The sequence below is a fragment of the Panthera leo genome, chromosome C2 (assembly GCF_018350215.1).
Source record: "Panthera leo isolate Ple1 chromosome C2, P.leo_Ple1_pat1.1, whole genome shotgun sequence".
Lineage (NCBI taxonomy): Eukaryota > Metazoa > Chordata > Mammalia > Carnivora > Felidae > Panthera > Panthera leo.
In genome coordinates this window covers 42,448,436-42,461,404 of record NC_056687.1, presented here as the reverse complement: position 1 = coordinate 42,461,404, position 12,969 = coordinate 42,448,436, and the positions used below count along the sequence as shown (strand labels likewise).

Genomic DNA, 12,969 nt, shown 5'->3' with positions numbered 1-12,969 from the left:
ATGTATATAGAGAACTTAATAATATTTGATGCTCCACAAATGCCAGCTGCTTCATTATAATTAATGTTAATAATAACATAAGTTATACACACACACACACACACACACACACACACACACACACACACACATATCTCTATTTGCATTTGTCAGTAATCACAGGAAGGTCAAATCCAATGGCACACTGAGTATTCAGATTAGGCTTCATGGCAGCATAATGGAAAAATAATGACATTCAACAAAGTGCACTGTGAAAATTTACTTTGTGATTAACCTACACAGAATAAATGCACTTTTAAATCTATAATAACTGAAGACAGGGTTTCAAACTGAAAAAAAAACAAAATAAGCACAAACTTAAATAAATAAATAAATAATAAGTTTTCCATTATCATTAATTTTCTGTATTAATCCAGTATATTTCATTGAGTCCAAGAGATCTGGTTTTTCATTCCCAGCTATAGGAAACTCGTTATATATGCTTGCAAATTAAAAAACAAAACAAACAAAAAAAAAACAACAAAGAAACATACCAAAGAAAACCAGTTAATGAGCAGTCTGTAGTTTAAATGCATAGAATATAGTAAACAAATTCAAAAAGATTCAGCTTCAGCAGAATTTTCTATTTCTATAGTCAGTTTATTTTTTTAAGTTAATTTCCAAATAGATATTCTCTTTTGAAGTATGCTGCAGAATTTTTCTTAATAGTTGGAAAAGTACATTTGGACTCTAAGTGAAGTAATTTCTAGAGAAAACACATGATCCAAACCTGAAGCTAAAACCCTAAGTTCATATACAGAAATGTATACAAGATTCCCAGATATATGTAAACAGAAAGAGTCACTCAGTAAATGGTATTGGGCTCTGGTAATAGTATAATCCACTCTCATTAGGCATCTCCCTCTTGTGCATTGATATGTGACATCATACTCTCATATAACATTTCATAGCAGAGTGAAATAAAAAGCCCCTCCAGATTGCAACGGTAAGATAATCAGATTCTGTAGTGCTCATTATGACTGCAATTATGTAACAAAACTCTCCAAATATAGTTCAGTTATTGTAGTTATTAATCATTCTGGTTTTGTTTCAAGTACTTGCTTTATAGCCTGCTGGATAGACTCCATTATTCTACAACCTGAATGTCGAAAGTCAAACTTGCGCATGTGAATCTGCTGTTCTAACAGCCTTTCAACATAATTTACCCTTTCAATTTGTATTTGTGAATACAAAAAAAAGTGGAGAAATAAAGCTGGTGTCAATAGAGTCACTGACCTTTGCAGTAAACAGAAGATAGTCCTTAGCAGAAAACAACGTGGCAAATAAGAAACCTATTTTCTAGAACTAGAAATAGTGCTGCTTAAGAAGTTAGTCTCAGAATTCTAATCAGTTCTTACAGAAAAGGATAGGGGGTGGGACTTCTAAAGAATCTGTATATTTGATAAGGAGAAAAATTATGAAAGGGCCAGGAAATGTGCATTTTTAAAGGTTCAAAGCACCAACATCATGGATAGAATGTATTCCTAAACACATTATGCATAAAACCATGTATTCTGACTAATTTAACTACAAAATGCCAACTAAAAGACAGGAGATGTATTATACAGAACAAACACCATCTGCAACACCTTAAACCAGTGCTATAGATGTATTTTCAGGAAAAAAATACACCTGGAAAATTCTCAAGCCTAAATTCTGAGATGCCAACTATTAAGTAAATAGGATTCCAAACAGACCCAGGGAAAATGACTCCATAATTATTTAAATGTTAAAACAGAAAGAGCTCAGGAAAACAAATAAAATAACACATTGACATGGTTTACAAAATGCAAGTCACCAATTTCACGTAGTCCATGATTTTTTCAATTTGGCCACATACATTGGGCCCCAGGCTTTGCCCTTATCTGGTATCACCAAGAGTCCACATTCCTGGTCAGTGGGAGCAAATGTGAAGTCTTGGGAGCAAGTCCTTGCCATTTCCTTAATGTCCACGGGCATGATGTTACTGTAGGAGTTTAAAATTTCACTGATGACATCTTGATTTTCTGCCTTGGAAAGTGTGCATGTAGAGTACACAAGTAACCCTCCAGGGCGTAAGGCCTTAATTGCAGACCTGTGTGTCATCAGGAAAATGGAGAAGTTTGGTTAGATTCGTTAAAAGAAACAGATGAAGTCACAGGTCAAGGAAGCTTATATACTTGAAACTACCCTTACTCTGATTCAGGCTGCAAGAACTTTGGACATTTTCTACCCTTACAACTATTTCTTTCTAATGTATCCCTGGATGACTTGAGAAAAATGACAATCAGGTTAATCAACACGGGAAAAACAGGCATTGTGTTTGACAGGTTCCTTGCTTTGTTTTTTCTTTTTCTTTCTTTTTTTTTTTAAGAATAGGAAGATGGGTGGGGCACCTGGGTGGCTCAGTGGGTTAAGCATCTGACTTCAGCTCAGGTCATGATCTCATGGTTCGTAAGTTTGAACCCCACATCGGCCTCTGTGAAGACAGCTCAGAGCTGTTAATGTAATGGGTTTGTCTTTGAATATACTGAGTGGTACTAATAGGTAGGTGGGAAGAAAACATCAGAACTTCAGGAAAGGAGTTAAGGTTCAGTGATAGCTGAAGTCATAGTAGTAAATAGGATTTCCCAGGAAAAGAGAAGAAAATAAGTGGCCTGGGGTGCCTAAGTAGTTCAGTTAAGCGTCTGACTCTTGATTTTGGCTCAGGCCATGATCTCATGGTTCAGGAGTTCGAGCCCCATATCAGGCTCTACACTGATGGTGTGGAGCCTGCTTGGGATTCTCTCTATCTCCCTATCTGCCCCTCCCCGGCTTGCTCTCTCTCTCTCTCTCTCTCTCTCTCTCTCAAAATAAACAGACTTAAAAAAAAAGAAAGAAAGAAAGAAAGAAAGAAAGAAAGAAAGAAAGAAAGAAAGAAAATAAGTAAACTAAAGACAGACACTAAGAGAATACCTACATTTAAAGGGAGGCAAAACTTAGAAAGGAAATAAAGGCAGCTTCACCAGATGAATGTGTAGCTTTGAGAAAATATGGAAAGGAAGGTGGTTTTTGTTTATTTGTTTTTTATTTCTTTTAGGGGAAGACTTAAACATAATTGTAAATGCAGATCCAGGAGAACAGTCCCAGGACTTCACGCTGCAAATGAAAGAGTTATTAGCTTCAGAAAAGAGGGGTTACAGCTCTTCATATGAAACAATGTGGGAGCATGAACAGGGAACTAGGATGTTGGAAGGTAAACAAAAGTTCATGACACAAAGCCTTGATAATAAGAGGGGAGTGGGAGGTAAGGTAATCTCCTGAGAGAAAACTAGAAAGTCTTAGTTCTGCTGCTGTGGTGATAACCTCTGAGCAATTACTACTCAAGATTTTTTTTTTTTTTTTAAGAAATCCATGTTCTAGAATCTGTACCAGATTTAAGTGTACAGACAGCCCCATGTCTCACATCTGTATTTAAAAAACTAGAGCACAGGCCAATAAATGAGGTTACCCACATGATCAAAACTAGTTCAAATTCTATTCCCTATTTTCAATTATTAAAGGATTGAAGAATTCTAATTCAAAACAAAGAAACTGATGACAAGGTTTTCTTTCCTCAAACCTCCTAGACACACTTAAACAGTAAGGTAAAAAATATATACATATGTATATTTTTAAGTACAGACTCAATACAATAAATAGGACAGAATTACTAACAAAAGATTTCAACACATTTCTGAAAGATGATATGCAGACAGGGAGTGGCAGCAGTTCACCAGAGTGGAGAAAGCCTCTCATGGTGAGGACAGCACCCACAGAGGGCATAATTTGACCTGTTGAACTACAGAAGAGTTTGGGACCAGGAAATACCAGAGGTAATGTGATGGGAGTAAAAAGTGAAAACAAAGATACTGATTCAAAGCATATGTAAGAAACCATGGAGGGGCACGTGGGTGGCTCAGTTGGTTAAGCATCTGACACTTGATCTTTGCTCGGGTCATGATTCTCTCTCTCTCTCTGTCTTTGCTCCTCGCCAGCGCGCGTGCGCTCTCTCTCCCTCTCTCTCAAAATGAATAAGTAAACTTAAAAAAATACATCACCATTAAAAAAAGAAAAAAAGAGAAAGAAACCATACTCCCATATTTAGCAAGTCAGGAAGCCAAGAAAAAGTTGCAAAGTTTTTGTCTAAAGAAGTTGAATAAATTGTTTCGGGAGACCTAAGACAGTCACTGTAAGTGTTTGTCCCCGAAACCAAAGACCTCTACATTATACCTTGAGGAGAACCTCCAGGGTAACTGCCAGCTTCTCATAAAGTGACATCACGAGGCAAAAAATTCCACCCCTATAATAAACTTCCTAGTACTTTATTGTCCCATTAAATAAAAAAGTACAACCTGCCAGATAATTTCAGTTGAAAAATGCTTAAGCAATGTGTAATAGCAAGAACAAAATAAACAAACAAACAACAACAACAAAATGGCCTAGGAAAAAACAGAAAATTCAGAAAACGAGACATAATAAGACCTAATAAATGCAGAAAGATCAGTAAAGATACAGCACCCACAGAACAGTAACACAATGCCATGGAACAGGACCAAGGAAAAGGCTCATAGGTATTAAATATATGTTCATCATGATAAAGAATATTTTGTAGAAGTGTTTGGAAGTTAAGGTTGAAGAAATCTTCTAAAAAAGTAGAACAGATTGACTGAAAATGAGACAAGTAAGGTCAAGCAGATCCAAATTTCAATTAACAGGAATACCAGAAAGGTAATACAGAGAACTGGTAGTGAGGGACATTAAATCAATGAAATAATAAGAGTAATTTCCAGAGATAAAAGCAGTGTTCATCAGTAGGCTAGAAAGAACTCATCAGTAGGCTAGAATTATTATTTATTGAGCATCTATTATGTTGTGCTTTGTTCTAGAAGTTAGGTATATATTAAAATAGAACAACAACAATTGCAACAACAATACCCTTTGCTTTCATGAAGCTAACATTCTAGCTGGGGGAGACAGAATATTAAGAAAATAATACCAATAGTAAGTCTGTCATGAGCTAAACTGTGTCCCCCCCACCCCCAAAATTCATTTGAAGTCCTAACCCCCAGTACCTCAGAATCTTACTGTATTTGGAGATTGGGTCTTTGAAGAGGTAATTAATTTAAAATGAGATCTTTAGGGTGGGCCCTACTCCAATATAACTGGTGTCCTTATAAGAAGAGGAAATTTGGACACAGAGTTACAGAGAGAAGACTACGTGAAGACGCAAGGAAAAGACAGATAATCTACGAGCCAACCAGAGAGGATTCAGAAGAAACCAACCCTGGGGACCCTGATCTCAGACTTCTATCCTCCAGAACCATGACAAAATAAACTTCTGTTGTCTATGGTACTTTACAGTAGTCCTAGAAAACTAATACAAAGTATACACTCACCAAAAAACAACTTGTGAGTGTGTGTGTAAACAAATACATATATACACACACACATACATATAAACCATAAACCTAAACCATATATATGTGTGTATATGTGTATATGTATATATATACACACACACATTTTCTCTCTCTATATATGTGTATGTATATATATATGTATATATTTATATACACACACAACATATACAGTAAAACCTTGATTGCAAGTAACTTGTTCTGCGAGTTTTCCATGAGACAAGCAAACATTTCTAATAAATTTTAACTTGATAAATGAGCAATGTTTTGCAATACAAGTAGTACAGGATGCTGAATGTCACATGATCACAACTGAGCCAACGGTTCTCGAAATTCGCTTTGACATACAAGTGTTTTGGCTTACAAGCATGTTTCCAGAAAGAATTATGCCTATCAACCAAGGTTTTACTGTATATGGGTGTATGTGTGTTTATGAATTTTTTCCTCACCAGACGATTCTCCAAGTCTCTCAAAACAGTGACTGCATGTCTAACAACTTAACTCAGTTCTGACACTATTCACCTGGAGTTAGCGTCAGATCCCACAGGTTAAGGGCTAAGCCCTACAAGGTGCCCTTCAGATGACAACCGGAAATCCAGGCCACTTCTGACTAACCTGCCATATGTTAAACGTTCCCACAACCCCTGTCCAACAATTTGGTGGTATGGCTCACAGAACTCAGGAAAGGAGTTTACTTACTAGATTACTGTTTTATTATAAAAAGATACAATTCAGGAACAGCCAGATGGTAGAGTTGCAGAGATGGAAGAGTATGAGTTTTAAAAGGGGTGCAGGTTTACTGTGGGCTTTTCAGGCATGCCACCCTCCCAGCACCTCTTCCTCACCAACCTGGAAGCCCTCCAAATCCCTTCACTGTTTTTTTATGGAGACTTCATTAAGGAGGTGTAATTGATTGAAACATTAGCCACTGGTGATTTTACCCAATCTCTCTGGCAGGGGAGGCAGATGGGAGGGAAGCTGAAAGTTCCAACCCTCTAAACACATGGTTGGTTCCCAGAAAGTCCTTAGAAACTTTCCAAAAGCCACCTCATTAACATAAACCAAGGTGTGGTTGAGAAAAGTTTATCAATAACAAAAGTTCCTTTCATCTTTACAAAATGCAAACATTATAACAATAGATGTTCCTATCCCTCTTACCATTGAGGAAATTTCAAAAGTTTTAGGAGCCCTGGCCAGGATCCAGGAACAAAGACCAAATATATTTTCACAATATCACAGTTTGCCTATTTTCTTTTAACGTTTATTTTTGAAGGGGAGAGAGACAGAGCATGAGTGGGGGAGGGGCAGAGAGAGAGGGAGACACAGAACCCGAAGCGGGCTCCAGGCTCCAGGCTGTCAGCACAGAGTCTGATGCGGGGCTCAAACTCACCAACTGTGAGATCATGACCTGAGCCGAAGTCGGACGCTCAACCGACTGAGCCACCCAGGAGCCCCTATTTTTTTTTTTTTTTTTTTTTTTAATCTAGCAATAGGTTCTATGTAGAAAATTCAAACAGGATAAGAGGGTTAGAAGAGTGTGGATGGAGGAGACGATTGCAATTTTAAATGGGGTAGTTGGAACAGGATGACATTCAGGAAGTGACATTTGAACAAAGATCTGAGGAGGTAAGGAAGTGGTCATGCAAATATCTGAGGGAAGAGCATTCCACACAAAAGGAATAGCCAGTGCAAAGACCCTATAGCATACTTGAGGAAAGAGGAAAGAGGGGCTAGAGTGGCTAAAGCAAGGTGGGCAAGGGGGTGGCAGGGCGAGATGAGATCAGAAAGCCAAGAGGGGAGGGGTGCAGAAGGTCTTATATTACTGTAAAAGCTTCAGTCTTATAATGAACAAAAAAAAAAATCCATACTTAGATGCATTAATGTTAAACTTTAGAATTTCAAGAACAAAAGATGCTAACTGCCTCCAGAAAGAAAAATGGGTCACCAATAAGGGTTCATGAAACTGACTGGTATCAATGGTGTCGCTCACCCCAAACCCTGGAAAAAAAGCAATTTAAAGTGGATGCTACTTACTGCCAAACCGTCAAATAAATATAGAGGAGAAATACAGAAACTTTTCAGATATCTGATGACTCAAAAATTTTACCTCTAGCAAAATGAGGAGCTCAATCAAGAAAGGGGAGAAATGGGCGCACCTGGGTGGCTCAGTCGGTTGAGCGTCCAACTTCGGCTCAGGTCATGATCTCACGGTTCGTGAGTTAGAGCCCCGTGTCAGGCTCTGTGCTGACAGCCTGGAGCCTGGAGCCCACTTCATATACTGTGTCTCCCTCTCTCTCTGTCCCTCTCTCAAAAATAAACAAACATTAAAAAAAATATTTTTAAAAAAGGGGGAGAAATGTACTGAAAATAGTAAATGTAACACAGAAAAGCAGTGAGGGGAGTGAAGCCCAGGATGATGACTACTCAGGAGCCCTAGAGGTAACTACTCCAGGCTAGAATGACAGGGAGATCATTAGAGGTGAGAAGGGATGAAGAGATGAAATGACTGAAAACTAAGAAAACCTTGAAGATCTGGTATATGCAACTAGACTGGGGCTGGGGGGAGGGAGGAAAAGAAGAGAGAGATTTTCCCATCAAACTGGACTGTAGGAAAATTTTCCTTTCAGTGGCACTTGATCATTACACTGAAGCAATAGAAAAGAAAATTTAATTCCAAAGTATCTGTCCATTCTGCAATGAACAATATTTACAGAATTAACATACACTGATTATGGGTCTTCAATGTTCAGAATCATTGCATAGACTGATCTTAGTAATCTTCAGAACAGATTTTTACGTCCCTGAAAGAATACTGTCCAACCCAAACATAAAGCTACAGACATTGGGAAGAAGGGAGGGAGAAATGGAAGGCAGAATGGGAGTACAAATATTCTTGTAACACAAAGAGAGAAACCAGGAGATAGTGGCCTGATTACTGCAAAAAAGAATAAAGCTTGAAGTATGCCAGAGACACATTCCAATACTAACAGAACAAGAAGCATAAGTATAAGCATGCAGTGTACTAAGTTTCTAGGCTGAATGAGGAAGAAATGAGAACAGGGTAAGAACTCAGGGTGTAGAGTGTGGTGTGAAGAGGTAAGGGTGGCGTAAGTGAGACAAACCTGAGCAAGAAGTCAGTAGTCAACGTCCAAAGCTGTTAGGTTAAGAAATGACAGCTAAACGTACTAGTCAGAGGTTTGGGAGTTATGTACAGAATAAGTAAAGAACAGAAATAATTAGAAGTGTTGCCTATGAGGAATAAGACTAGGGAAAGAGGGAGGAGGGGTAGGAGTAAATTTCCTTTAAGTAAAGGCTCATTTTTATTTTCAATTTTTACCCATATGTGTATTTCCTATGATAATACAAATTAAAGGAGCTATGACAGTAGGATAAATAGCAAAAATGTTCCTACAGATGTCAGTTATTTTCTTTTTTTACTCTTAAGGAATTAACTCTCTAGAAAACTTATTCCCTGAGGTTCCAGATAACTAAAATTTTATGGTATTCAGAATTTCTAGGCTCTTCATGTATTCGTTTACTGATTAAAATATATTTTGGGAATTTCTTACCACTGAAAGCCTATTTAACCTTCAGTGTTTGTTGGCAGTGTCTAAAAAATTTCTTGTATTTACCTTTTAACTGTTCACTGTGCCCTAAATATCCCCCTCCCCCCCCGCCCACCACACACACAAAAGGCTCCTATCTAGACACCAGACATGTGAACCATTAATGTGTTCACATTTGTGTAGAGCCTGTAGTAGGAAGAATAATGGCCACGGCAAAGTTGTCCATATCCTAATCCTCAGAACCTTTAAACATCTCACGTTAAGTGGCAAAAGGGTATTTGCGGATGTGATTAAATGAAGGAACTAGAGATGGGAAGATTATTTTGGATTATCTGAGTATGCCCAATGTAATCCCCCAAATCCTTAGAAATCAAAAAGAAGGCAGGAGAGTCAGAGGAAGAGTTGATAACCATAGCTAAGGCAGGAGTGACAGGATTGCTGGCCAAAGACCATAAACCAAGGAATGTGAGCTGCTTCTGGAAACTGTAAAGGTAAGGAAGCAACCCTCCATCTTAGTCTGTTTAGGCTACTGTAACAAAAATAACAGACTGGGTGGCTTAAACAATAAACATTTATTCCTCACAGTTCTGACGGTAGGAAGTCCAAGATCAAGGTCCAGCAGGTTCGGTGTCTGGTGAGGACCTGCTTTCTGGTTCACTGATGGCCCTTGTGTTCTCACATGGCAGAAGGGCTGAGGGAACTCTCTGGGGTCTCTTTTATAAGGACACAAAACCCATTCATGAGGGCTCCACCCTTATAACCTAATCACCTCCCAAAGCCCCACCACCTAAAACCATCACCTTTAGGATTAGGATTTTAACATCAATTTTGGGAGGACACAAATGTTCAGTCTATAGCACTCACCTAGAGCACCCAGAAGGAATTGCAGCTTTGCCAGCACCTTCATTTTGAACTTAGAACCCTCAGAAGTGTAAGATAATAAACTTGTGTTACTTTAAGCCACTAACTTTGTTGTAATTTGTTATAGCAACAATAAAAAATTAATACACACCTAGTGACAGGTTTGGTTTTTTTTTAAATTTTTCTTTTACAGTAACCTACTAAGGTATTAGCAGATTTTTCTAAAACTGCATAAATTACAACTACACTCATTTTGGATCATTTTCTGATTATAGCAATGGGTATAAGATTTTCTTCAAAAAACTCAGATTACTGTGTAAGGGATATATACACAGTTTGAATGGAGATCTTTTAAACCCCCACTAAAAGGACTTTGTTCCTAGTTCCACAATTTGCAAAGCCAATGCCTAATCAAGTAAGTATGATTCTTTCTTATTACAATTATACAAAAGTACACAGAAGCCTCATCATCTACAAACAATATGTTCCTGGCCTAATGGAAATTTAATTAATTTCTACAATGTTGGCAATGTTGGCTAATTCTTCTGTTTTTGTTTTTTTTTTTTCCAACATTCATAACTTATGTTTCTAAAATTAGGTTGGTATAAGTTAACTGGTCACATTAATTTCTACAGAAGGAAATAGTATGTGGCAACACAAAGGCCTTTTTACAAATTGGGTTAATCTCAACACCATAGGGCAAACTGTTAGGGATTTCTGTAAAATGGTTGTTGCTATTTTGCTGCTGATGATGGTTGTTTGTATACCATTTTTGTCCTTTTGCTTGTAGTAGTTATAGATTTCAAGAATACCATGATTTTGTATTAAAAGATCAAGGAAGGGGCGCCTGGGTGGCTCAGTTGGTTAATCATCTGACTTTGGCTCAGGTCACAATCTCATGACTGGTGAGTTCGCACCCCGTGCCGGTCTCTGTGCTGACAGCTCAGAGCCTGGAGCCTGCTTCGGATTCTGTCTCTCCTCTCTCTGACCCTCCCTTGCTCATGCTCTGTCTCTCTCTCTTTCAAAAATAAATAAACATTAAAAAAAAAAAAATCAAGGAAAATAGATAATGTGAAAAAACTCACTCCCAAGGTTCAGACAGCTGGGAATTATTGTAAAGTATAAAGATATCTTTATAATGAGCATTTATCAAAACATATAATAGTTTCTTCAGTTTGACACATAAATGGCAACAGGTACTTAATTTTAGTTAAGGCTACAGTATATAACAACTGCATAATCAGATTAGTTTAATGGTTTAAAAACCAATACTTCTGGTATTGGCATCTTGATAAATTAATTTAGTATGTGTTTTATAATATACTAAGTGAAAACACACTTCTAAAATATAAGTACTTAAATATGCACTACTTTGCCTACTACAGTTGTGTCTAGGATAAATCATCTGCTTCTATAATAATTCACACTTTGAAACAGTCCATAAGAACCAAGTAATTATTACTTCATCCCAATCATAAAAAGACCAAATATTATTTTTTAGACAGTATGGTGGGAGAAGGGTGTGATGCTTCAAGACAGAAATGATTACAATCAGAATGGAAGAAAGATACTGCTTAATAGATCTTAACAAGCCCAGTAAGAAATTTAAAATTCCAGAGAGAGGGAAAACACATTTAGAAGTCAGAGAGACTTGAATAATACAAGTAAACTGGCAAAGCTGTGGTCATGACCATATAAATACGTAAGTCAGGACTAGAGAAGAAAAATAAGACATGTTGGATCTGGGGTCTGGTAGAAGGCAAAAAGGTTCTCTATGATTGTGTAAATTTCTGTCCATGAAAAGTTCTTTTTCTTTTTTTGGTTTTTAATAATAGGAAAGAAAACTAAGTTAACTCAGCAACATCCATTGTGGCATAATGGTATCCTCTGCTAACCTTTTCCAGATGAGCTGTGGCCCTGTGGTTTCTCAATGACTGTAAATTTCACAGCTTAACAAGAACCTGAGTAATGGGATATTTTTCATCTATGACAGAACACTAACTCTACTGCATCGAATTACTACAAACCAAGTTGTGTTAAGACTGCCATTATTTACCACTGAATTATAACAGATGCTAGAGAGATGGTCAGCAGAGCTAATTATACTTGCCAGCAGAAGGCAGAAAAAGATGTCATGACTGACTATACTAGATGGAGCAGAAGTATTATTTTGATCAGATTAGGTAGAAGGCTAACCTAATACCTTAAGGTGAAATAGAAACTAGTAGACATTATCTTGGGTTAGCTAGATTACTGAATACACAATGCCTAACTATAATGCAGAACTGGGGGAAGTACTCCTAAAGGAAGCAGATATGCCACATAATATAATCCCTCTATCATATCCCTGAAACATATATATTGTCTTCAGAAACCTCCAATCTAAGTGGTTATCACGCTTAATACTACTTGAAATAAGAAATTAAGATTCTACCTCACAACACTGCTGTAGGAAATAAAGCTGGTATTAATACTATAGCACAGAATAAAGTGGGAAATGTTTTTACCTCAAGCACTAATAGAAAAAGAATGATGGCTTTCTTGCCACAGAACCTATGCTAGATAGCCTGTTGCTTTATGGCAGGTATTGGCTATACTACTGTCTCCAAATCTTTGGTTGTCTTTCAGTATATTATGAAATAAGCTGAAAAGCATTTTGTGCTTGAACCACCTAGTTAATGAAGCAACTAAAAACAAAATAAAAAATATTCTTTAAAAAGCCATGAAATTAAGAATAAAATGTTAAACTAAATTCTCCCATTTACAAACAGAAAACCTTAGCTGATTTTTGGCACTTCACAGAGCACACCCGAACGATACTTCAGGTCTACTATCTCTTACATGCCTTTGTGAAATCCAAACGCTCTGCAACCTACAGTTATTCTAAGTTTGTGGCAGACTCATTTGGCCTCAAAATCTGACCTAAATTGATGTGAGGCTATTTATGGTCAAAACTTAGCCCATGTGACATAACTATTCCTAGGTTTTGTTGAAAACATATTAATGTTTGATGACAGGGTGTGGCCTCAGGCCCTACTAGGGGCAGTGGGTGACATACCAAATATCTACTACATTACCTTTTTAAA

General features: G+C 37.4%; 1 protein-coding gene across 3 annotated transcripts in view; it reads right to left on the bottom strand.

The window, feature by feature from the left end:
* Positions 1-492: 492 nt before the first annotated feature.
* Positions 493-12,969, bottom strand: part of NSUN3 (NOP2/Sun RNA methyltransferase 3) — a 59,486-nt gene continuing 47,009 nt past the window's right edge. For 2 of the 3 annotated variants that reach the window (XM_042955251.1, XM_042955252.1), the window contains exon 6: positions 494-2,113. In XM_042955251.1, coding sequence (XP_042811185.1) covers positions 1,843-2,113 — 271 coding nt within the window. In that variant the 3' untranslated portion in view covers positions 494-1,842. Of the gene's footprint in view, positions 2,114-12,969 lie in introns of all 3 variants that reach the window. The other variant, XM_042955253.1, reaches the window with a different exon arrangement.